The 22,293-nt window shown below is 42.5% G+C and overlaps 2 protein-coding genes across 10 annotated transcripts in view; one reads left to right on the top strand and one right to left on the bottom strand.

Moving 5' to 3' along the window:
- Cspp1 (centrosome and spindle pole associated protein 1) overlaps positions 1–3,856 on the bottom strand; it is a 129,057-nt gene extending 125,201 nt beyond the window's left edge. For all 9 annotated transcript variants that reach the window (XM_069990849.1, XM_069990851.1, XM_069990850.1 and 6 more), the window contains exon 1: positions 3,696–3,856. The gene's annotated coding sequence lies outside the window, so the exon portion shown is untranslated. The remainder of the gene's footprint in view (positions 1–3,695) is intronic.
- Positions 3,857–5,628: 1,772 nt separating this feature from the next.
- Cops5 (COP9 signalosome subunit 5) overlaps positions 5,629–22,293 on the top strand; it is a 28,314-nt gene continuing 11,649 nt past the window's right edge. The window contains exons 1-6 of the mRNA XM_069990873.1: positions 5,629–5,946; positions 9,566–9,800; positions 11,189–11,317; positions 12,603–12,668; positions 14,952–15,037; positions 20,336–20,447. Coding sequence (XP_069846974.1) covers positions 5,804–5,946; positions 9,566–9,800; positions 11,189–11,317; positions 12,603–12,668; positions 14,952–15,037; positions 20,336–20,447 — 771 coding nt within the window. The 5' untranslated portion in view covers positions 5,629–5,803. The remainder of the gene's footprint in view (positions 5,947–9,565; positions 9,801–11,188; positions 11,318–12,602; positions 12,669–14,951; positions 15,038–20,335; positions 20,448–22,293) is intronic.

Genomic DNA, 22,293 nt, shown 5'->3' with positions numbered 1-22,293 from the left:
GGCATGATCCACAAGTGCCTAGTAATACAATATATCTTGATCAATGTTACTCCTTCCATCAACTTCCCCCCCCCTTATTCTAACCCCACCATCCTTTAAGTTACCTGATTCCATTTTTACATATATAGGTTGAATGCTATGAAGTCAACTATTTTGCTTTGTTTTGTTTTTGTTGGTCGTGGGGCTTGAACTCTGGGCCTGAGTACTGTCCCTCAGCTCTTCAGCTCAAGGCTAGTGCTCTACCACTTGAGCTACAGCGCCACTTCCTGAAGTCAACAATTTAAAAAGCATAGCTAAACTCCTAGTAAATGAAGTAGGAAAAAAAGGAAATGATCCAGAAGTAAATACTGGGCAATGGTCACTTGGAGAGGAAGAAGTTAAATAAAAGTAGAAAAATTAAAAAAAAAAAAAAACAAGAAATAATTAAAAGGCAGAGGCATGAGGATGGTGAGTTCAAAGCCATCTCATACTATATAGTAAGGTACAGGCTAGCCTGAGCTACAGGGGAGGCTATCTCAAAGAAAATAAGGGAGACAAACATGAATGGTTCCTATCTGTAATCCTTGCTACCTATGAAGCAGAAATCAAGTGGATTAAAGTTCAAGGCCAGCCAGGTCAAAAAGTTCACCATCTCAATCAATAGCTATTATAGGCTATCAAGCTATCCAAGGCAAAAATAGGTCACAAGGCCCCATCTCAAAAAAAAACAATAGATTTAATGTTTAGGGAACAATGAATTTTTTTAATGTAAAAGGCAAGTTTTACATTTAAAAAAATATGGAGACTTTTACCAATAAAGCAGTACATAAACTTTCTTCCATTATTTACTTTCAAAAACCCAAACCAACAAAAGTTAATGTATTTCAGTTATTATTAACTTGCTTATTTTTTAATATATATTTTTATTGTAAAGATACTGTACAGAGGGGTTACAGTTACATGAGTAAGGTAATGAGTACATTTCCCATTGAGCATTGTTATCCCCTTTTGTTTTTCCCCTACCCTTCCTTTCTTCCCCACCTCCCCAACTCCTCCCCCAACCAACTTGCTTATTTTCACAGAAGATTCTTCCTATCAACTATTCAGAACACTCAAACAACCAACAAGTTTTCATATAGCAATCTTTCTTTTGTTATGGGGGAAAGGGGTATTGTTTGGTTTTGTTTTTAGAGACAAAATCTGACTATGCAATCCGAACTAGTCTAGAATTCACTTTGTACCCCAGGCTGGCCTTAAACTCTCAATTTTCCTGCCTCAGCTGCCTCCCAGGCTAGCAATTCCAGGAGTGTACTAGCACAATCATCTTTAAAAAAAAAAAATACTTCTTAAAATTCTAATTGTCCTAAAAATTTTGTCTGATAAAAATGAGAATAATGTATATTGTTTGCTGTAGGAGTTAATACAGTATGGAGTAAAACCATCACTGATCTAAAAACAAGTCTCTTTTACACTTCAAGGTTTCCATACAAACCTACCAGGAATGATTAATTTAGCATACTCATTTAAATGTTGTTTAACCAGAATATGAAAGAAATCCTTCTTGAATTTATATTTGTACCTTCCTGCACTATAATTTAGCATCAACTATAAATTCTAAAATGGATTTAATTACCAGAAACCACAGTAATAAAGCACACTATTTTTTTTTCTCCTTTTTGATGGTGGGGTGGGGAGGGAGCTGATCCTGGGGCTTGAACCTGGGGCCTAGGTGCTGTCCTGAATTTTTTCACTCAAGGTTAGTGATCTACCATTTGAACCACAGCACCACTTCTGGCTTTTTAGTGGTTAATTGGAGATAAGAGTCTAATGGACTTTGCTTCTCCAGATTGGCTTCAAACCACAATCTTCAGATCTCAGCCTCCTGAATAGCTAGGTGTACAGGCATGAGCCAACAAGATAGACTTCATATGTCAGGAAGGACACACCTGTAGTCTCAGGTAGTTTCAAGGCTGAATAGCATAGAAGTATGAAGTGGGAAAAGGTTCCTATGGAAGAGCACAACTTACTCTGTCTGGTGGTTGTACCCAGGTAGTAAAGTTCTCTAAATGTTGCTAACAAACAAATACTTTGTTTCCTGGGGTGGGAAAAAGAGGAAGGATGGAGGACAGGATACAAAGACAAAGTGGCCCAGTGGTAGAGTGCTTGCCTGGCATGCATGAGGGCTTGGGTTCAATTCCTCAGCACCACATAAGCAGAAAAAGCTGGAAGTGGCACTGTGGCTCAAGTGGTAAAGCACTAGCCTCGAGCTGAAGAGCTGAGGGACAGTGCCCAGGCCCAGAGTTCTGACCCCATGACTGACAAAAATAAAAATTAAAAAAAACAAAGAGAATAACTATGTAAACCCACTCTTGAGAGTTTTAGCAACTATTGGTAATACATTATTAGTGGTGATTAAGGGCAGCAGCCTTTCATATATGCATAATTGTTAAAACATTTGCTAAATCAAATTTGTTTACTACTCAGGAAAGTAGGTATGCTAATTAAAAATAATGAGATTTGGATTCTAATCGTTAAATCCTATTTGTCTGAAAAATCTCACTTGAGAAAAATGAGTCCTGAAAACATCTGTTTCAATTTACCTTGTCTAAATCCACCTGCTGCCTGGCAGAAGATCATCTGTGCTGCAGAAGATCCAAAAACGTCTTCCCCATTGAGTATTTCATCAGATATCTAACCACCAAAAAGTCAGAGGAAAAGGACAATGGAGAAAAAGCATCCTACTAGTTTCCAGGAGATTCTGCCCCGCTTACTCACATGGCAAGCCATTCTTCCTCACAAAATAGAACCACCTCAGGATAACAAGCTTGTGGCAAACAGACTCAGTTTTTGAGTCTTCTCATTGTGTGGTGTTTGAAAATTAGGTGGTGGTTTATTTCAAAATTTAGTCTTCCCCCAAAATCTATAACCTTGGCAAGCAGCCCCTCTCCAAGAGAAGTCCCATTGCTAACCCTTAAAGAAAACTGGGCTCAAATTCCAAATAAGAAATCTAACAACCAGACAGAAGGATGAAGTTCTAGCTCCGGGGACCAGGCAATTACGGAGGAGGAAAGGGGGTAAAAACAGCACCAACCTCAAAGATTTATGGTGAAGACGAAGTAAATTTTAGTAGCAAAGCAAGGGCGCAAAGGGATCGTGCCCGGGTGCCGAGGCACTCACACGCCAACCATTAACCAGCCCTGCGCGGTGAGGGCGCCACGCAGGAAAGGATCCACCCCGCGGCTGACCAACAGCCGGGCCTCGGAGAGGGAGGCTCGCGGGAGCGCGGGCACGGCCCGCACAGTCACCGCCGGCGCCCAGGACCTCGGAGGCTTTCAAAAGCGTCAACGCGTCGTCAAGCAACCGGCTCCCAACAACACCCGCGACAGCGGCGACCCGGGTGACCAGGGAGTCGGCGCCGCGTAACCATGGCAACTGAGAGGAACGCCCCCCCCTCCCCCAGCTAACTCCCACCCCGATCTCCCGGGCACCGCCGCCCCAACAACAGCCACCCAGGCTCCAACTCCCGACACCGGTCCCGCCCGGCTACCGCCAGACGCCGTCCGCTCCCCAGCCCCCAAGCCCGGGCCGCGTCCCCAGACCGGCTGCTGGGAGGACCCCGCGACTCCGACCCCGCAGGATCGCCGCTCGCCGCCCGCCGACCAGGCCGCCGCGAGCCCCCGCCGCGGCCCTGGAACCCCCTCAGCAGTGCCACCCACCTCCAGCCACATCCCGCGGGGCTGGCTGCCTGCCTGCGGCCGGAGGACTCTCACTCGGGAAAGCGGCCTCGCGTCCCGGAGACGCTCGACTGGGGCCCTTAGCGGTCGAGAGAGGTGGCAGCGGCTCGCCCGGGGCGGGAACACGGGGACCTACCGGCGGGCCAGTCGCTCCGCCTCTCAGGCACAGCCCTCCACGCGCCCCGCGCCAACGGCCCGACCTGGCTCCGCCCCCACTGGCGCCCCGGGCCGCGTGCGAGGGCGCCCCCTGCAGTCCCGGAGGCTGCGCAGCCGCGGGGCTTCACGCAAGGTGCCGGGCACCCAGGCAGCTGACAACCACCTCCTTCCAGTGCTGAGCCCTACCATAGGTCAAATCCATTCCAACCCCCTTCCCTCTGAGGGGAGGGGAAGATTTGGGAACAGTGTCAGAGCTAGGAAAGGAAAAGGGGAAGGATAACTCTTACATTTCTATCAAATTTTATTACTCCAGCTCCTAAATCTAGTCAACTTTGTCCTGGACTTCCATTACCATTTCAACAAGTTACTCAGCTCCTCTTAATCCAGAGTGGCCCTAGGCTACCCCTTGAAAGGGATTGCTAGCTTCCCAGTTATGCCTAACTAATAGTACTAATATATCTAAGGGTCCTAATTTATCCTAACTATATTGTAAGGTGGTTTTAAAGGCAAATTTTCTCCAGTCGATGTCAAAACCACTTGTTTTTAACTACTTAAATATTTTCCAAGCACCATAAGGGTGGGGGACAAAACGCAAAGCCTACAATGAATGACAAAGGAAATTTTTCACAGAAACTAATTCATTACTACAAAGCAATATGTAACAATTTACAGAAGAAGCAGCGGGGCCTTAAAGACACCAGGGAAGGTAATGGTTACTGCACAATCAAGAAAAAATTGATGGTATAAATCCGAGTTGCTTTTTTAAAATATTAGTATGGGCTCCCAGGGAGAATGTCAAGGAACAGCATTTTCAAGCAATGTGCAATACATTTTGTATTGCTAACCCAAAGCAAAAGTATGGGCATTATTGGAATAAAAATGCTTCTGGGAAAAATGAAAAGTTGAAAATGATGTTGGCAGGATATGTAGGAATCCGATTAGGAAGAAGAGCTGGGTTGTTTTTTTTTGTTTTCATCAACAAACAAAATTGAAGTTATACTAGGTGTTAAGGATAAAATCATGAACACAGATATGTGTCTTGAAACAAAATTTAGTGTAGATGTTGGATGAGATGGGGAAATGCCTAAAATAAGTAAAGTAACAAATGAAACATGGTATTAAGTGCTGGAAGATTTATCCTGCCCTAGAACAACGGCAATTCATAACAGTGATTTGACCAAAGACAAAATTTGGAATTTGCTGAACACTAAGTTCCTTATACATATACGGATAATTAACTTTTACAAGTAGGATAAAAGGTATAAATTGAAACAATCTATTCAGGATACTAGTGATAACCCAACTAAAAGCCCAAACCCTTGAGGTTTAACTCCTGTGCATTGACTTGTGTTAAATAGGATTCCTTGCTTGTCATCCTCTTCAGAATCAGCATCCAAAACTATTTAAAACATCTCAGTTTTTCCAAAGAAGTCCTTATAACTTTTAGTCTTCCAAGTATCTTGTTTACACCCACACAAAAACTCTCTCCCAGGCCACCTTAAGGCTCCACCCACAAACTCTAAGGCAAATTCCGAGCCTGCGCAGTACGAACATAGACGGCAACTTCGTTTCTGGCATAACGTTAACCGCCCTTCTTCCGGTGCGGCGGACTATACCATTCCCACGCCGAAACGTCGTGTTTCTCTTAATTCACTTATACAGTTTTCGAAAACACAAGACACAGTTTTCACCCACAAGCCAGTTCGCCTCTCCTTAGCTATAAGCGTAATTGCTTTTTATCTCTCTTTCCCTCAGGGCCCTCTACCGTCCCGGATGGTCTGTACCAAGCTCATTTCCGGTCCCGAGTGTCATGGCTGCCCCGAGAGCCTAGTGAGACTTTGCACTCGTCCTGAGGACTGAAGCCCGCACTTAGAAACAGAGCGAAGTGAAACAGTTAGGTTGGCTGCGGAGACAACTCCCCCCATTCCTGGGAGATGGCGGCGTCCGGGAGCGGAATGGCTCAGAAGACCTGGGAATTAGCCAACAACATGCAGGAAGCCCAGAGCATCGATGAAATCTACAAATACGACAAAAAGCAGCAGCAGGAAATCCTGGCGGCCAAGCCCTGGACTAAGGAGTGAGGAGGTCCCTGGCGAGACGCAGGGGCGGGGAGGGGCGGCGGGGAGGGAGGAAGGAACCCGTGGGGAGGGAGGGCTTGTCACTCGGCGGGGAGCGGGGAGCGGGGAGCGGGGAGCCGGGAGCCGGGGGCGGGGAGCCGGGAGCGGGGAGCCGGGAGCGGGGAGCCGGGAGCGGGGAGCCGGGAGCGGAGAGCCGGGAGCGGGGAGCCGGGAGCGGGGAGCCGGGAGCCGGGAGCCGGGAGCCGGGAGCCGGGAGCGGGGAGCCGGGGGCCGGGGGCCGGGAGCCGGGAGCGGGGAGCCGGGAGCGGGGAGCGGGGAGCAGAGAGCCGGGAGCCGAGAGCGGGGAGCCGAGAGCGGGGAGCCGGGGGCCGGGAGCCGAGAGCGGGGAGCCGAGAGCGGGGAGCCGGGAGCCGGGAGCGGGGAGCGGGGCGGGGAGCCGGGAGCGGGGAGCCGGGAGCCGGGGGCGGGGAGCCGGGAGCCGGGAGCCAGAGCTGGGAGCGGGGAGCCGGGAGCGGGGAGCGGGGAGCCGGGAGCCGGGAGCCAGAGCTGGGAGCGGGGAGCCGGGAGCCGGGAGCCGGGGGCGGGGAGCCGGGAGCCGAGAGCCGGGAGCCGGGGGCGGGGAGCGGGGAGCCGGGAGCCAGAGCTGGGAACGGGGAGCCGGGAGCCGGGAGCGGGGAGCCGGGAGCCGGGAGCCAGAGCTGGGAGCGGGGAGCCGGGAGCCAGAGCTGGGAGCGGGGAGCGGGGAGCCGGGAGCCGGGAGCCAGAGCTGGGAGCGGGGAGCGGGGAGCCGGGAGCGGGGAGCGGGGAGCCGGGAGCCGGGAGCCGGGAGCCAGAGCTGGGAGCGGGGAGCCGGGAGCCGGGAGCCAGAGCTGGGAGCGGGGAGCCGGGAGCCAGAGCTGGGAGCGGGGAGCCGGGAGCCGGGAGCCAGAGCTGGGAGCGGGGAGCCGGGGAGCCGGGGAGCCGGGAGCGGGGAGCGGGGAGCTTGCGCGCCTGGAGGCCGCGGCCGGTCCTCCCGCGGGTGTCCGGTGCCCCAGTCCCCTCCCTCTTCCCCCGCTGGGCTTTATGTTTTCCGCCAGCCCACCGCCGGCGTAAAGGGGGAAACTGGTGGCGACTTCACTTGGTCATTTCTCAGCATCCTTGTCATAGGTGCCACACTCTTTGCCTTGAGCCCGTTTCCACATGCCCCGGGGTTGATCCCAAAGTGGAAATTCTCGGGGGGGGGGGGGGAGGAGGGATGGCTCGGAGCTATCTTCAGAACATCTACAGTCCCGTTTTGATTGATGTTAATTCTTTTCGGAGGCACACTGAGGCCTTCCAAAAACGTTACTCTGGTTCAGAAGCACCAAAAGTTATTTTAATAACAACAATAATAATAATGCTAAGCTGGGCTGGGAAGGTGGCTCAGTGGTAGAGCGCTTGCCTTGCATGCCTGAGGCCCTGGGTTCGATTCCTCAGCACCACATAAGCAAAAAGAAAAAAGCCGGAAGTGGCACTGTGGCTCAAGTGGTAGAGCGCTAGCCTTGACCTGAAGAGCTGAGGGACAGCACCCAGGCCCAGAGTTCAGGCCCCACGACCAGACCCAAAAGAAAAAAGAAAAAAAAAGAAATTCCATGGCCCAGAGCTCAAGCCCCGTGACCAACAACAACAATAAATAAATAAATAAAAATAATAATGCTAAGATTTTTTGCCTCTTAGTAAAATCCCTGTGTCCCTGGAAGTGATGGCAAGTCAAGGGGGTTCTTTATTCAAAACATTCTGTACTGAGAGAGATCATCAGAGGAAGAATAAAAAACACAAAAGACACTTTCTTTTCCTGTGCAGGTTCAGGGCTTGAACTTAGGGACTGAGCCTTCTCACTAAGCTTTTTTTTGCTCAAAGCTGGTGTCGACTGCTTGAGCCGGAAAGAACACTTCGGTGAGAGATATAGGAGGGTTGTCACCACATACTTCCTCTGCCTCTAGCTTTGTTCAAAACTAGCAATATCAGTTTCACAGTATTTGAGTACTTAATATGAGTGGGAACTGAGCTTAGAATGTTCATATTTAATCTTTATGACAACCCAGTAAGGTATTTCCCTTCCTTTTTTTGCAATTAAGAAAACGAGCAAAGTTGGAAAGGAGCCAGTGGCTCATGCCTGTAATTCTAGCTACCCAGGAGGCTGAGATCTGAGGATTACGGTTCAAAGCTACCCCAGGCAGGAACATCCATGAGACTCTTTTCTCCAATTAACAACCAGAAAACCGGAAGTGGTGCTGTGGCACCAGTGGTTGAGCACTTAAGTGCCTTGAATTAAAGAGCTGAGGGACAGCACCCAGGCCCAGAGTTCAATCCTCGAGTCTGACCAAAAAAAAAGGCAAATACATTAAGAAGCTTACCTCATGATCACAGTGAGACAATGAACCCTTGAATGAGCAAGAGATTTAACATCAAATCTCAACAGCTGTCACTTAACTAGTTGATTAACCTTAAGAAGCTACATTGTCTATCTTCATGTATCTGTAAAACAAAAGTAGACCTACCAGCTAGTGTTGCCATTATAAAGTAAACTATAAAAATGATTTGGAATTTATCTAATGGGACCATAATAACTTGTCATTTTTCTTTTTCCTAAGATTTAAATTCATGTCGTGACTTCCAAAACTCTATATATCTTTTAGACTGTGGTTGATATTTGGGGGGAGGGGGGAGAATCTGGGTTGAAATCTGAAAAAAAAAATTTGGTTGAAAGCTTGGAAATTAGACTTGGTTACTTTCTGAAGGCAGGCACCTAAAAATTCTTCTTCTCAAAGGCACTGACTATTCTGTACAGTCTAGTGAGGTTGCCTGGTTGTCTATGTACTTCTATAGCAGTTGTACACTTCAGGTTGATGTAGTCTGTTAAATACTTAGAAAATTGTTTGCTCACCTCTCTACCCATAACTCTTCAACTATACTGATTCTAGCTGTCTTAGGATGCATCTGTGGTATCAAAATGTCATTTTATGTAAGAGTTTAGTTGTATACATTGATGGATATAGTGGTCACAAAAGTGGGAGATATTCAGCCTACTTTTTAATGTTTTTACATTTCTTTAGCATCAATTAATTGTATAAGTACATTTCATTTTGACATACCCATATACACTTTTTTAATTTGAAGAATATCACAGAGGGAAGCCAGAACCTTCAACACAGTATTCCTTTGAGGGTGCTGTAACAGATAAGTTAATAATGCTAATAACAGTACTTACTAAATTTTTAGTATGTGTCAGTAACTAAGCTAAGCACTGTGTGTGTGTGTCTGTGTGTCTGTGTATGTATGGGTGAGATGGTCCTCGGGCTTGAACTTAGGACCTGGGCACTCTCCCTGAGCTTCAAGGCAAGTGCTTTACCACTTTGATCCACAGGGTCACTTCCCATTTTCTGGTGCTTAATTGGAGATAGGGCCCTCATGGACTTTCTTGCTCCAACTGGCTTCAAACTGCGATCCTAAGATCTCAGCCTCCTGAATAGCGAGGGAGGACTACAGGCATGAGCCACTGGCATCCAGCTAATCTAAAATTTGTAATGATTTCAAAAACTGTCTTTTGAAATTGACTTTATATGAGAAATTTAATCATACCCTGATTTTGTTTTGTAGCCACCATTACTTTAAGTACTGCAAAATCTCAGCATTGGCTCTACTGAAAATGGTGATGCATGCCAGATCAGGAGGCAACTTGGAAGTGATGGGTTTGATGCTTGGAAAGGTAGATGGTGAAACCATGATCATTATGGACAGTTTTGCTTTGCCTGTAGAGGGCACTGAAACCCGAGTAAATGCTCAGGCTGCTGCTTACGAGTACATGGCTGCCTACATAGAAAATGCCAAGCAGGTAAAAAGATTCTTTCTTAAAGAATGATGAAAGGAGTAACACTGATCAAAATGCATTGTATTTATAAACTGCTTTGTTAAATGGCAACTCTTATGTGCAACTGTTTAAAGATAATTGAAACGGTTAATAACTATGTTAGAGCTTCAAGATGACTTTTGCTCCTGAACTTAAAACCATCCTTTGCACATTAAATTTTTTGTTTAAAATTAAACAATTTCTATGTAAAAGATATATGAGATTAAAAGCCTGATAAGATATATAGCATCAATTTGGCAGATTTTTTTTTTAAGTTTCTTTTTTTTTTTTTTTTTTTGTCGGTCGTGGGGCTTGAACTCTGGGCCTGGGCGCTGTCCCTCAGCTCTTCAGCTCAAGGCGAGCGCTCTACCACTTGAGCTACAGCGCCACTTCCGGTTTTTCTGGTGGTTTATTGGAGATAGGAGTCTCACGGTCTCTCCTGCCCGGGCTGGCTTTGAACCGCGATCCTCAGATCTCAGCCTCCTGAGTAGCTAGGATTACAGGCGTGAGCCACCAGCGCCCGGCTTTTTTAAAGTTTCTTAACATCCATTATCAGAAGTATGTTTAAAAATCAATTGTTTAGGATGTGGGAGGACCTGAGTTCATTATCCCCAGTACTGAGAAAATTAAATTATATACACTAAAATAAAAAGGCTGGGAACTACTTAAACATTCATGAGTATAAAACCAGTTAAGTTATGGTGTGTGCATTAATGGACCACTTCCACAGGCTTTCCAAAAATAGCCATGTATTTACTTATATGACACAAACTCTAGAATTGTTTACTGAGTGAAAAAACAGTAAAACACCACGTGGTATGTTATTATATATGAATATATGTATATATATTTATATGCAAACAGTATCTCTATAAGTATATGTAAGCTCCTGGCTATAGGAATAGCATCTGGACTGAGAAACCAGGTAGAGGAAAGAGATGGAAGAGACTGATTACCTGTTGTAATTGTAGCTTGTTTATTTTGCACTTTATATATGTATTTCTATTCAGAAAACCTTTTTTGGGTCAGTCCTGGGGTTTAAACTCAGAGCCTTTGTTTTGTCCCTGAGCTTCTATGCTCAAGTTTTGCACTCTACCACTTGAACCACAGTTCTACTTCTGGCTTCTTGGTGTTTAATTGGAGATAAGAGTCTCATGGACTTTCCTACTCAGGATAGCTTCCTGATTCTTAGATCTCAGCCAACAAGTAGTAGCTAGGACTACAGGAATGAGCCACCGGTGCCTGGAGAAAATCCTTTTTTTAATGTTATGAACAATCCTTCACAGTGTAATTTTATCAATATTATATAAAACACAAATGACAACTCTGCGATTAAGAGGAATTTCAAGCTTTTTGTCCTTTTCTTTTTTTAGGTTGGTCGCCTTGAAAATGCAATTGGCTGGTATCATAGCCATCCTGGCTATGGCTGCTGGCTTTCTGGGATTGATGTTAGTACACAGATGCTTAACCAGCAGTTCCAGGAACCATTTGTTGCAGTGGTGGTAAGTACTTTTAAACCTCTTTTAATTAAGTTCTTCGTGAAGATTTTCTTTTTTTTTTTTTTTTTTTTTGGTCCAGTCGTGGGGCCTGAACTCTGGCCTGGGCACTGTCCCTCAGCTCTTCAGCTCAAGGCTAGTGCTCTACCACTAGAGCCACAGCGCCACTTCCGGCTTTTTTCTTTTTGCTTATGTGGTGCTGAGGAATCGAACCCAGGGCCTCATGCATGCAAGGCAAGCGCTCTACCACTGAGCCACCTTCCCAGCCCCTTCGTGAAGATTTTCTAAAGCAAGTATACTGAGAAATCAAAACAGTATGATGAAGAAAAGAGTAAAGCACTAATGTCAGTCTGCCTAGGTTTGAATCTGAATTTTTACCTCAGAATCTGAGGCTTTGGAAAAGTTATTTAACTTCCTTTCATCTCATCCTCCATCCCCCTCCATCTCTATAAAATGAGGGTAAATGTAAACACCAAGCACCCAGCTTATTTTAGGTATTCAGTCAGTATTGACTAAATTGAGTAAGCAGGAATTGCCAGAGCCACAGTGTTTTAAATGCTAGGAGAAAAGTAGAAAATGTTCATCTTTTAATAGAAAAAGAAAAATGTCCGGGCTGGGAAAGTGGCTCAGTGGTAGAGTGCTTGCCTTGCATGCCTGAGGCCCTGGGTTCAATTCCTCAGCACCACATAAGCAAAAAGAAAACAGCCGGAAGAGGCACTGTGGTTCAAGTGGTAGAGCACTAGCCTTGAGCTGAAGAGCTGAGGGACAGCGCCCAGGCCCAGAGTTCAGGCCCCACTACCGGACCCAAAACAAAACAAAAAAACAACAAAACAAAACAAAAACAGAAAAAGAAAAATGTCTTAAAAGAAACAAGCAAATTTTAAAATTTAATCTTTTGTTTATTGAAGTATTTATTGACTTTGAGACAAACCTTACTGTGTAGCCCAGGCTGGCCTCAAACTTGATATGTAGCCTAAAACGACCTCAGGAATAGTGCTAGAATTACAGCTTAAATAGTGTTTTTAGCTGATAAAATTGTTGTTTAATTTTTAACTGTGAGCTACTGCTGTACCTATTTCATTCATTTATTACCCATGTCATTGAATTTTTATGTGATATTGGGGGGTATTTTTTTCATATTTGTTATGTATGTAATATGTAATGCTAAGAAAATATATACTATTTAGAATATGTATTACATATTATATTACATATACATTTTTAGTTCTGTAATATTTGAATAAATGGAGAAATATAATGATTTACATTGACATTTGTATATTTCTTATAGATTGATCCAACGAGAACAATTTCTGCAGGAAAAGTAAATCTTGGAGCCTTTAGGACATACCCAAAGGTAATTACAGGTCTACAATTATTTTTTTAACTGGTCCTGGGGCTTGAACTCAGGGCCTGAGTGTTGTTCCTGAGTTTTTCTGTGCAAGGCTAGTGCTCTACCACTTGAGCCACATCTCCATTTCCAGCTTTTTTTGGTAGTTAATTGCAGTTAAAACTCTCACAGACTTTCCTGCCCAGGCTGGCTTCAAATTGAGATCTTAGCCTCCTTAATAGCTAGGATTACAAACATGAGCCACTGGTGCCTGGCTGATTTTGTTTGTTACCTCCAAATATTTGACTAACTTTTTTTAAGTTAATGCTGTTAATGCTGTGAATAGCATTTAACTTTTCTATGAGTGTGTATACACGCACGTGCATGTGCAATGTGTGTGCATGTGAGTGTGCCAGCTCAGGGCTTCATTTATGCTAGGCAAAGAGGTATATCTCAGGTGGGAGAATACTTGCCTAGCAAGCACAAATCCTTGGTTTAATCCTAGTATATCTCCTATCCCCCCAAAGAAGTATTTTATAGCTAAGCAACTTCAGCCCAATTAGTACCTCTTTCTAGCCTAAATTGATTTAATATATTTACAAAATAATTGTCTATCATAAACTATCCATAGCAAAAAGTAGTATTATTTATGGGCTTTGGCTGGGGGGGAAGAGGGGCACCTACTTTTTTGTATATTTTGGTGCTGGTCCTGGGGCATGAACTCAGAGCCTATGTGCTATCCCTGAGCATGCTACAACTTGAGCTACAGTCCACATCTGGCTTTTTTGCTGGAGATAAGAGTTTCATGGACTTTTCCTGGACCATGATCTTTGGGTGTCAGCCTCCTGAGTAGCTAATATTATAGTCATGAGCCACCAGCACCTGGCTTGTAATAAATTTTTAAGCTTACTAGAAAAGCAGTCTCTGTTAATATAGTAAGTATTTACAAATATAATAAATATGTATGCATTCTGACAAGTACTAGAGAGACAAAAAGCTAAATAGGTCAGTTTCCTTCCCTGGAGGGAGACTGTGGTCTGCAATAGAAGCATGCACATAAATATATCTCCTGCCAGGCACAAGTGGCTCATGTCTATAATCCTAGCTTCTCAGGAGACTGAGATCTGAAGGTCATGATTTGGAGCCAACATATACAGAAAAGTCCATGAGACTCTTACCTGCAATAAACTACCAAACACACACACACACACACACACACACACACACACACACACACACACACACACACACACACACACACACACACACACACACACACACACACACACACACACACACACACACACACACACACACACACACACACACACACACACGGAGCTGCTCAAGGACAGACAGCATCCAGACCCTGAGTTCAATCCCCAGGATCAAAACACACACACACACACACACACACACACACACACACACACACACACACACACACACACACACACACACACACACACACACACACACACACACACACACACACACACACACACACACACACACACACACACACACACACACACACACACGGAGCTGCTCAAGGACAGACAGCATCCAGACCCTGAGTTCAATCCCCAGGATCAAAACACACACACACACACACCACCTCAAGGACAGACAGCATCCAGACCCTGCAAAACACACACACACACACACACACACACCCCTCAAGGACAGACAGCATCCAGACCCTGCAAAACACTCTCTCTCTCTCTCTCTCTCTCTCTCTCTCTCTCTCTCTCTCTCTCTCTCCCTCTCTCCCTCTCTCCCTCCCTCCCTCCCTCCCTCCCTCCCTCCCTCCCTCCCTCCCTCCCTCCATCCAGACCCTGAGTTCAATCCCCAGGATCAACACACACACACACCATATCTATTAAGGACAAGAAAAATATAAATCACACACACACACACACCATATCTATTAAGGACAAGAAAAATGATCCATAAGCTAAATCCAGCTTAGGACTACCAAATGGAGTTAGCAAAGGCTAGAAATTAGCATACATTTTTTTAAATTTAATTTTATTTTATTTGTGAACATACTGTACAGAGGGGTTACAATTACATGGGCAGGATAATGCGTAGCGTACATTTCTTACCAAGCATTGCAGCCTCCTCCTTTGGTTTACCCTTCACATCCCTTCCCAGCCTCCCCCCTTCCCCCCAATAGCATACATTTTTATTAGAAGATTAAATTGAGTATTTGGCTCCCCAAAATTAATGTTCTCATAAATAAAAAGCTACATAGACAAATTTGTGTTTTTCTTGTTGCTTTTAATCTTCTGTTTTGTTTTTGCTTAGGGTTACAAACCTCCTGATGAAGGACCTTCTGAATACCAGACTATCCCACTTAATAAAATAGAAGACTTTGGTGTGCACTGCAAACAGTAAGTAATTCAACAGTATATCTGGGCTCAGGATAGTTCAATGGAAGATCACCTGCCTAGCATCCCCAAAGGCATGGTTTCAATCCCCAGTTCTTCAAAAAATAAAAATTATATATCTGATACCAAGATACTAAGAAACCTTAGAGATCATCCTGTCCACGCTCTTTATTTTACAAATCAGAAATAGAATCAGACAAATTGCAATTCATAATGCAAGTACCTTTTGAAATAATAAAACATAAGGATAATATTCAAATATGATTATATTCAAAATAGTTACATTCAATTTAGAATGATATACTTGGCACATAGTGAAACTAATAACTGAAAGGTCTTTTCAATCTAGCATGATAAAGTTGGCACATAATGAAACTAATAACTGAAAGGTCTGTTCAGAGACCAGCTAAGTTTGCAGCCAGTAACGTAAACAATTTCCATTTAGCAACGACTCTTCATATACATTTTCACTACAAATGCCAAAAAAGACATGAAAAAAAAATCGCTGAATTACACATACTTTTTTTTTATATGATGAAGTTTATGGCATAGGAATTATATCTGAATTTTTTTAACATTAAAAAAGCCAATAAGAACAAATAAGGGAAACCATAGAACCTATGGTTCTTTGGGCCTGGCTTACTTTACTTAATATAATTTTTTCCAAGTCTTTCCATTTCCTAACAAATGAAGCAATGTCATTCTTTCTGATGGAGGCATAGAATTCCGTGTGCGTGTGTGTATGCATATGTATATGTATATGTATATGTATATGTATATGTATATGTATATGTATATACATGTATATACCACATTTTTTTGATCCATTCATCTACTGAGGAGCATCTGGCTTGGTTCTGTATCTTAGCTATGGTAAATGATGCTGCAATAAACATAGTTGTACTGGTAGCTTTAGTATGGTCTTGTTTGTGATAGTTTGGGTAAATGCCCAAAAGTGGGATTGCTGGGTCATAGGAAGCTCTATATGGAGTCTTTTGAGGAACCTCCATACTACTTTCCAAAGTGGTTGCACAAGTTTATACTCCCACCAACAATGCAGTAGGGTTCCCTTCTGGCCACATCCCCTCCAGTATCTGTTATTAGATTTCTGCATAGTCATTCTAACTGGGGTGAGGTGGTATCTCAATGTTGTTTTCATTTGCATTTCTTTTATGGCTAGAGAAGTTGAGCATTTCTTCATATGTCTATTGGCCATTTTTATTTCCTCTTCAGAAAAGTTTCTGTTTAAGTCTTTAGTCCACTTATTTATCAGGCACTTGTTTCTTTGAGGATTTGTTGTTGGGGTATTTAATTTTTTGAGTTCTAAGTATATTTTAGATATGAGACCCTTGTCCCAGTCCGTGGGCTTTCTATTGATCTTGCTAGCTATGTCCTTTGCCATGCAGAAGCTCTGTAGCTTCATGCAATCCCATTTGTCCAACCTTTCTTTGATTCGTTGTGTTTCTGGGTCTCTATTAAGAAAATTTCAGCCTATGCCATGGAGACCTAGGGTTTCTCCTATTCCATCCTGTAATGTTTTCAGGGTGTCTGCTTTCACTTTGAGGTCTTTGATCCATTTGGAGTTGATTCTGGCACAGGGTGATATATAAGGATCTAACTTTAGTTTTCTACATGTATTTAACCAATTTTGCCAGCACCATTTACTGAAGAGGCTGTTTTTCTCCCATTCTATTTTTTTTAGCTCCCTTATCAAAGATGAGGTGGCTATAGGTCTGTGGGTTCATTTCTGGGCTTTCATTTCTATTCCATTGGTCCTCAGGTCTGTTCTTGTGTCAGTACAAAGCTGTTTTGATTCTATGCACTATTTTTTCTGTTAAGGATCGTTTTTGCTATTCAGGGTCTTTTATTGTTCCATATGAATTTTTGGATTGTTTCTTTTATTTCATTGAAGAATGAGGTTGGAATTTGATAGGTATCACATTGAATTTGTAGATGGCCCTGGAACAAGCAGAAAAGGTCAAAAGCTATGTACATATGACCAGATACGATGATGTTAAGTAAAATGAACCCCAAGATAGGGACACAAGTGGTTTTTTCTTTCTTGCTATCGTTCCTAACGTATTTATAATGTACCACGTTTGATTTTTTTGTTTCTTTGTATGTTTCTCCCCCATGGTATAACCTCTGTTTTCACTGTATTTGATGTCGGTGCCCTGCATCTTGTATATACACTTCTGTAATTTGGGGAGGGGAAGGGAAAAAACAAAATGCTTAAGTAAGGATATAGGTTGACCCATTGTAACAATGAGATGTACAAGACACTATATTGAAAAACAAACCTTACAGTTTAGGCGGGGGAGGGAGGTTGTATAGTTGTGGAGGTGGGAGGGAAGGGGGATGGTAGGGGAAAAACAAAAGGATGAGGTAACAATGCTTGATAGGAAATGTACTCATTACCTTGTTCATGTAACTGTACCCCTCTGTACAGTATTTTTACAATTAAAAAAAAAAAACTCAGCCACTTGGGAAGTAGAGATTGGAAGGAGTATGCTTCAAGACCAGCCCTGAAGGCAAAAAAATTTGTGAGACTCTCATCCCAGCAAATAAGCTGGGTATAGGAATGCAGCCACCCAAGAAGCACAAGTAGGAAGATCAGGGTCCCAGGCTGATCTGGCAAAAAGCAAGACCCTGAAAAATAAAACAAAAAAAAGGGTTAAGTGGCTCACGTAGTAGCGCATTTGCCTAGCAAGTGTGGAGGCCCTAAAAGTTCAAACCCCAGCACTTCTAGGAAAAAAATAGAAGACGCCCCTGTGGAGGCAGTTTTCTTTACCTTTATCTCACCATCTCTCAATGACCTTCATTGAAGCTACTGTCATTTGGAGACAAACCATAGTACTGGCTGCCTAACTGGTCTTTTTATGAATACCCTTCACTCTCTTAAAGGTGTTTTCTCAGCCAGAGTGATTCCGTTAAAATATAAGTCAGATCACATTCTTCCTCAAAATGACTTCCCATCTCACCAAGAACAAAGACTGTAACTTGCTATAGAGTATGCAACCCTGAATGGTCTGGCCCCTTTCTGAGCTCAGCTCTTTATCATAGCACCTTGGTTATCTCTAGTCCAGATATACTACTTCCATTTGTTGAAGGAGCTAGGCAGACTTCTGCCTCACAGTTTTTGTATTTACTCCTCCTCCTATCTAAAACATTCTTCCTTATTTCCACATGGCTTATTATGTCTTTTAATCATTGAATATCTATTATGTCTTTTAATCATTGAATATCTTTCCAAGGGTCACGTTAACAGAAAATACTCTTTGATCACTATTTCAGATATACTTTCCTATTATTCTTCCCTTTCCTATTTCTTTTTTTCCTTTTTTTTTTTTGTCGGTCATGGGGCTTGAACTCTGGGCTTGAGTGCTGTCCCTCAGCTCTTCAGCTTAAGGCTAGCACTTTACCACTTGAGCTACAGCGCCACTTCCGGTTTTCTGGTGGTTTATTGGAGATAAGAGTTTCACAGACTTTCCTGCCCTGGCTGGCTTTGAACTATGATCCTCAAATCACAGCCTCCTGAGTAGCTAGGATTACAGGCATGAGCCACTGGCGCCCGGCCCCTTTCCTATTTCTTGTTAGCTCTTTTCACCTTTGGTGTATTTGTTTCCTTGCTATTGACATCTTACACTGTGAATTTCATGAGAAAACAAATACTTGGGGCTGTGTCCTTGTGTTTAAAATGGGCCATGACAGGGGCTGGGAAGATGACTCAGTGGTAGAGCGCTTGCCTTGCATGCATGAGGCCCTGGGTTCAATTCCTCAGCATAAGCAAAAAGAAAAAAACCGGAAGTGGTGCTGTGGCTCAAGTGGTAGAGCTGAAGAGCTGAAGGACAGCGCCCAGGCCCAGAGTTCAGGCCCCACAACCGGACCAAAAAAAAGGGCAATGACACCTAGAGTAGGCATTTAAAAAAGAAGGGTTTCTTAAATGACTAAATGATACGGACTTCAAGGAACATTTAGACTAGCCATGTACTACTGCTACTACTCTTACTTTTCACTTATAAAGTCTTAGAAAATTTGAGAATTTCTAAAACTGAATTTCTAAATGTATCTGATTTTCAAACACCTCTGATATATTTCTATAAAAATGGCTTACTTCTTTCCTAAAGGATTAAGCTTAATCATCTTATTTGTGCTATTGAAAGAGAAAAACTCTTGAGTGTAGAAGCATGTTTGTCTGTGAACTCTCATGTTCTGAATGATAACCCTTTTTCATTTATATTCAATCTTTTGTCTTTTAACCTTCTCTGGGTTTTTTTTTTATTCTTTTGTCTTAAATAACTTTCCATGATTGTAAAAGAAGGACAGAGAAGACTGGAGGGAAGGAAAGGAAAGAGTGATGGGAATGATATTGTAAAACTAAATTTTGTACACATACACATATTTACACACACATGTATACACACATATGTGTACATATTTATAAACTAGCACAGTGACAGCCATCAAAAATTGTCAAAGGGAGTGTGGAAACCATAGGAGACTAAGAAAGAATAATATAGAACTAGAGTTGTACTCAAGTTATAAAGCACCAGCTGAGCAAGCAAACCAAGTGAGAGCTTTAAGGTCCTGAGTTCAAACCCTGGTACTGACTTTTGGGGGAAGGGGGGCCATACTTTGAGATTTGCGTTTCCAAAAACCAGTAGTAGATCCTAACTAGAGAATTAGAAAGAAAAGAATGGGGAGTCCATGTGTCATTTTCAGTATTTTTTAAAAAGCTTACAAAAATTGTAGAGAGAGGCAGCTCATTATGCTTATGTGTCATTAGTTGGAATTGACAGACTCAAAAAACAAATATATCAATAAGAAATTCTGTTATTAATAAGTTCTTGTTCTTCTTAGACTCTAAAGAAGAACAAAAAAATACAAGACAAATTTAGTAAACAGAAGATTAGTAAACCACAACCCAAAAAAGAAAGAAAGCCCTGCTTACCATTGTTCTCTTGGTTTAAAAACTAAAATATTACTAGGGCTAGGAATGTGGCTGAGTGGTAGAGTGCTGCCTAGCATGCATGAAGCTCTGGGTTTGATTCCTCAGTACCACATAAACAGAAAAGCCCAGACATGTGCTATGGCTCAAATGATAGAGTGCTGGCCTTGAGAAAAAAAAAAAAAAAAGCTCAGGGGCAGTGCCTAAGCCCTGAGTTCAAGCCCCAGGACTGGGGAAAAGAAAATTACTATTTGAATATAAAATAATAATTTGCTTAAATTTGGCCATAACTTCTATGTGTTATCACTAAATATTTTCTTTCACATACCTGAATCTGTACTTTCATTTCATAGATACTATGCCTTAGAAGTCTCATATTTCAAATCCTCTTTGGATCGCAAATTACTTGAACTTTTATGGAATAAATACTGGGTGAATACACTGAGTTCATCTAGCTTGCTTACTGTAAGTACTGTTCTTGGAGGAATACAGGGATTGAAACAGAAGTACTTTGTAGCTCAAGCTGGCCTTGAATTTAGTCTTCCTGCTTATCCTCCCTAGTGTATGGGCCATCTTGCCTGGCAAAGTTGAATTTTATCTAAGCTATAGAATCTCCTTAATATCTGAAACCCCATTTCTCAGAAAGGTTACACTTACTTAATACAGATACCAGGTCTAGGGATCTGGGGGTCTGGAGTAGGAATCTGCACCTCTGAGCTGGAGCAGATTGCAGTTCCACTTTATATACTAGAGAGACTAAGCCTAAATGGCAAATAGACTGTCAGATGGGGGGAATGGAGGAAGAGAATTGCACACAATTTAAACAGACTTATAGAGAACAAAATACAAGTATTGCTTTTTTTTTTTGTATCAGATAACAGATTATCTTGAGCAGGACTGTTGTTATAAGTAACAAAATAACCAATAAAATAAGGAAGGGAATTAAGTATTATGTAAATTACTAAGTTTAGGAATAGAGTATACCTCAGGCACAAGTTTATATTCAAATCTATGAAGTCTTAGTTTTTCTCTCTCAGCATGGTCAGGTTCATTTCAGGCTTTATGTGAATACAAAATGACAGCTGTAGCCCACAGGCAAGATCTTTACTGATTGCTCTGGAGTAGAAGCAACTCCTTCAGGAGCAGAAGGCCTAAAATAATGTGTATTTTCTTTACATTGCTCTACAATTTCTATATTTTCTATAATCAAAGTTTTGTAACTAGAAAACTTATTTTTTTAATATTCTAACTACTAATCCTAAAAGCTCAATAAGAACACAATAACAACAAAATTAGCTAATAATTATTCAGCCTTTTCGAGGTGCATTTGTGACACTGACTTTCCTGAGACCTTTTTATACATCACTTTATGTGATTTTTATCATAGCCCTAAGATAAAAAATCATTGCCACCTTCTCCCATTTTTGAAACACAAGGCCTACTCCAGACTTACCAGCTAATCTATAACAGGGCTAAAAGCCAAACTCAAAACCTGTACTGGGAAGCCTCCTGTAATAGCAAATATTCCAGTTAAGCAGTCAAGAAAACCAATTCCAGATTTAATCTTGAAATAATAAGTGGACAACATCTACCCTCAAGCAGCTGGAACTGGGAATCTATTTTTATATTTGGAATTTGAATTCTTACTTAATTGACTATCCACTGATATTTTACAGTAGAATTCTTTGTAAATAAAATGTGCTATGTTAAAATTAATTTTTATAAAAATACATACTTTAGGAGCTGGTTGCTATTTGCTCACACCTATAATCCAAGCTACTCAGGAGGCTGAGATCTAAGATTGTAGTTCAAAGCCAGCCTGGGTAGGAGAGTCCATGAAACTTTTATCCTCAGTTAATCACCAGAAAGCTTGAAGTGGACTAGTGGCTCAGATATAGAGTACTAGCCTTGAGCACAAAAGCGCAGAGACAAAACCTAAGCCCTGAATTCAAGCCCTAGTCCCTGCATGAAAAGCAAAGAAAGAACTAAAAAATACATACACATACACACATATATCTATACATCTGCAATCCCAGTTATAGGCGGAGTAAACCGAGTTACATGCTAAGGCAGAAAGATCCAAAATTCAAGGCAAGCCTGAAAAAAGAAAAAGTTCTGAAGATGTAATTAATAGAGGATTTGCCTAGCTGGTACAAGATCCTAGATTTAATCCTGAGTATGTAAATATATATAGGAGGAGGGAAGTGATTTTTTTTTAATTGTATTATGTTGTACACTGAATACCATTTTCTCCACAGAATGCAGACTATACCACTGGTCAGGTATTTGATTTGTCTGAAAAGCTAGAGCA

Source organism: Dipodomys merriami, unplaced genomic scaffold, assembly GCF_024711535.1.
Source record: "Dipodomys merriami isolate MVZ:Mamm:240054 unplaced genomic scaffold, mDipMer1.0.p SCAF_4, whole genome shotgun sequence".
Taxonomy (NCBI): Eukaryota; Metazoa; Chordata; class Mammalia; order Rodentia; family Heteromyidae; genus Dipodomys; species Dipodomys merriami.
The sequence above is the reverse complement of the archived record's forward strand: the minus strand, read 5'-3'. Positions and strand labels throughout refer to the sequence as shown.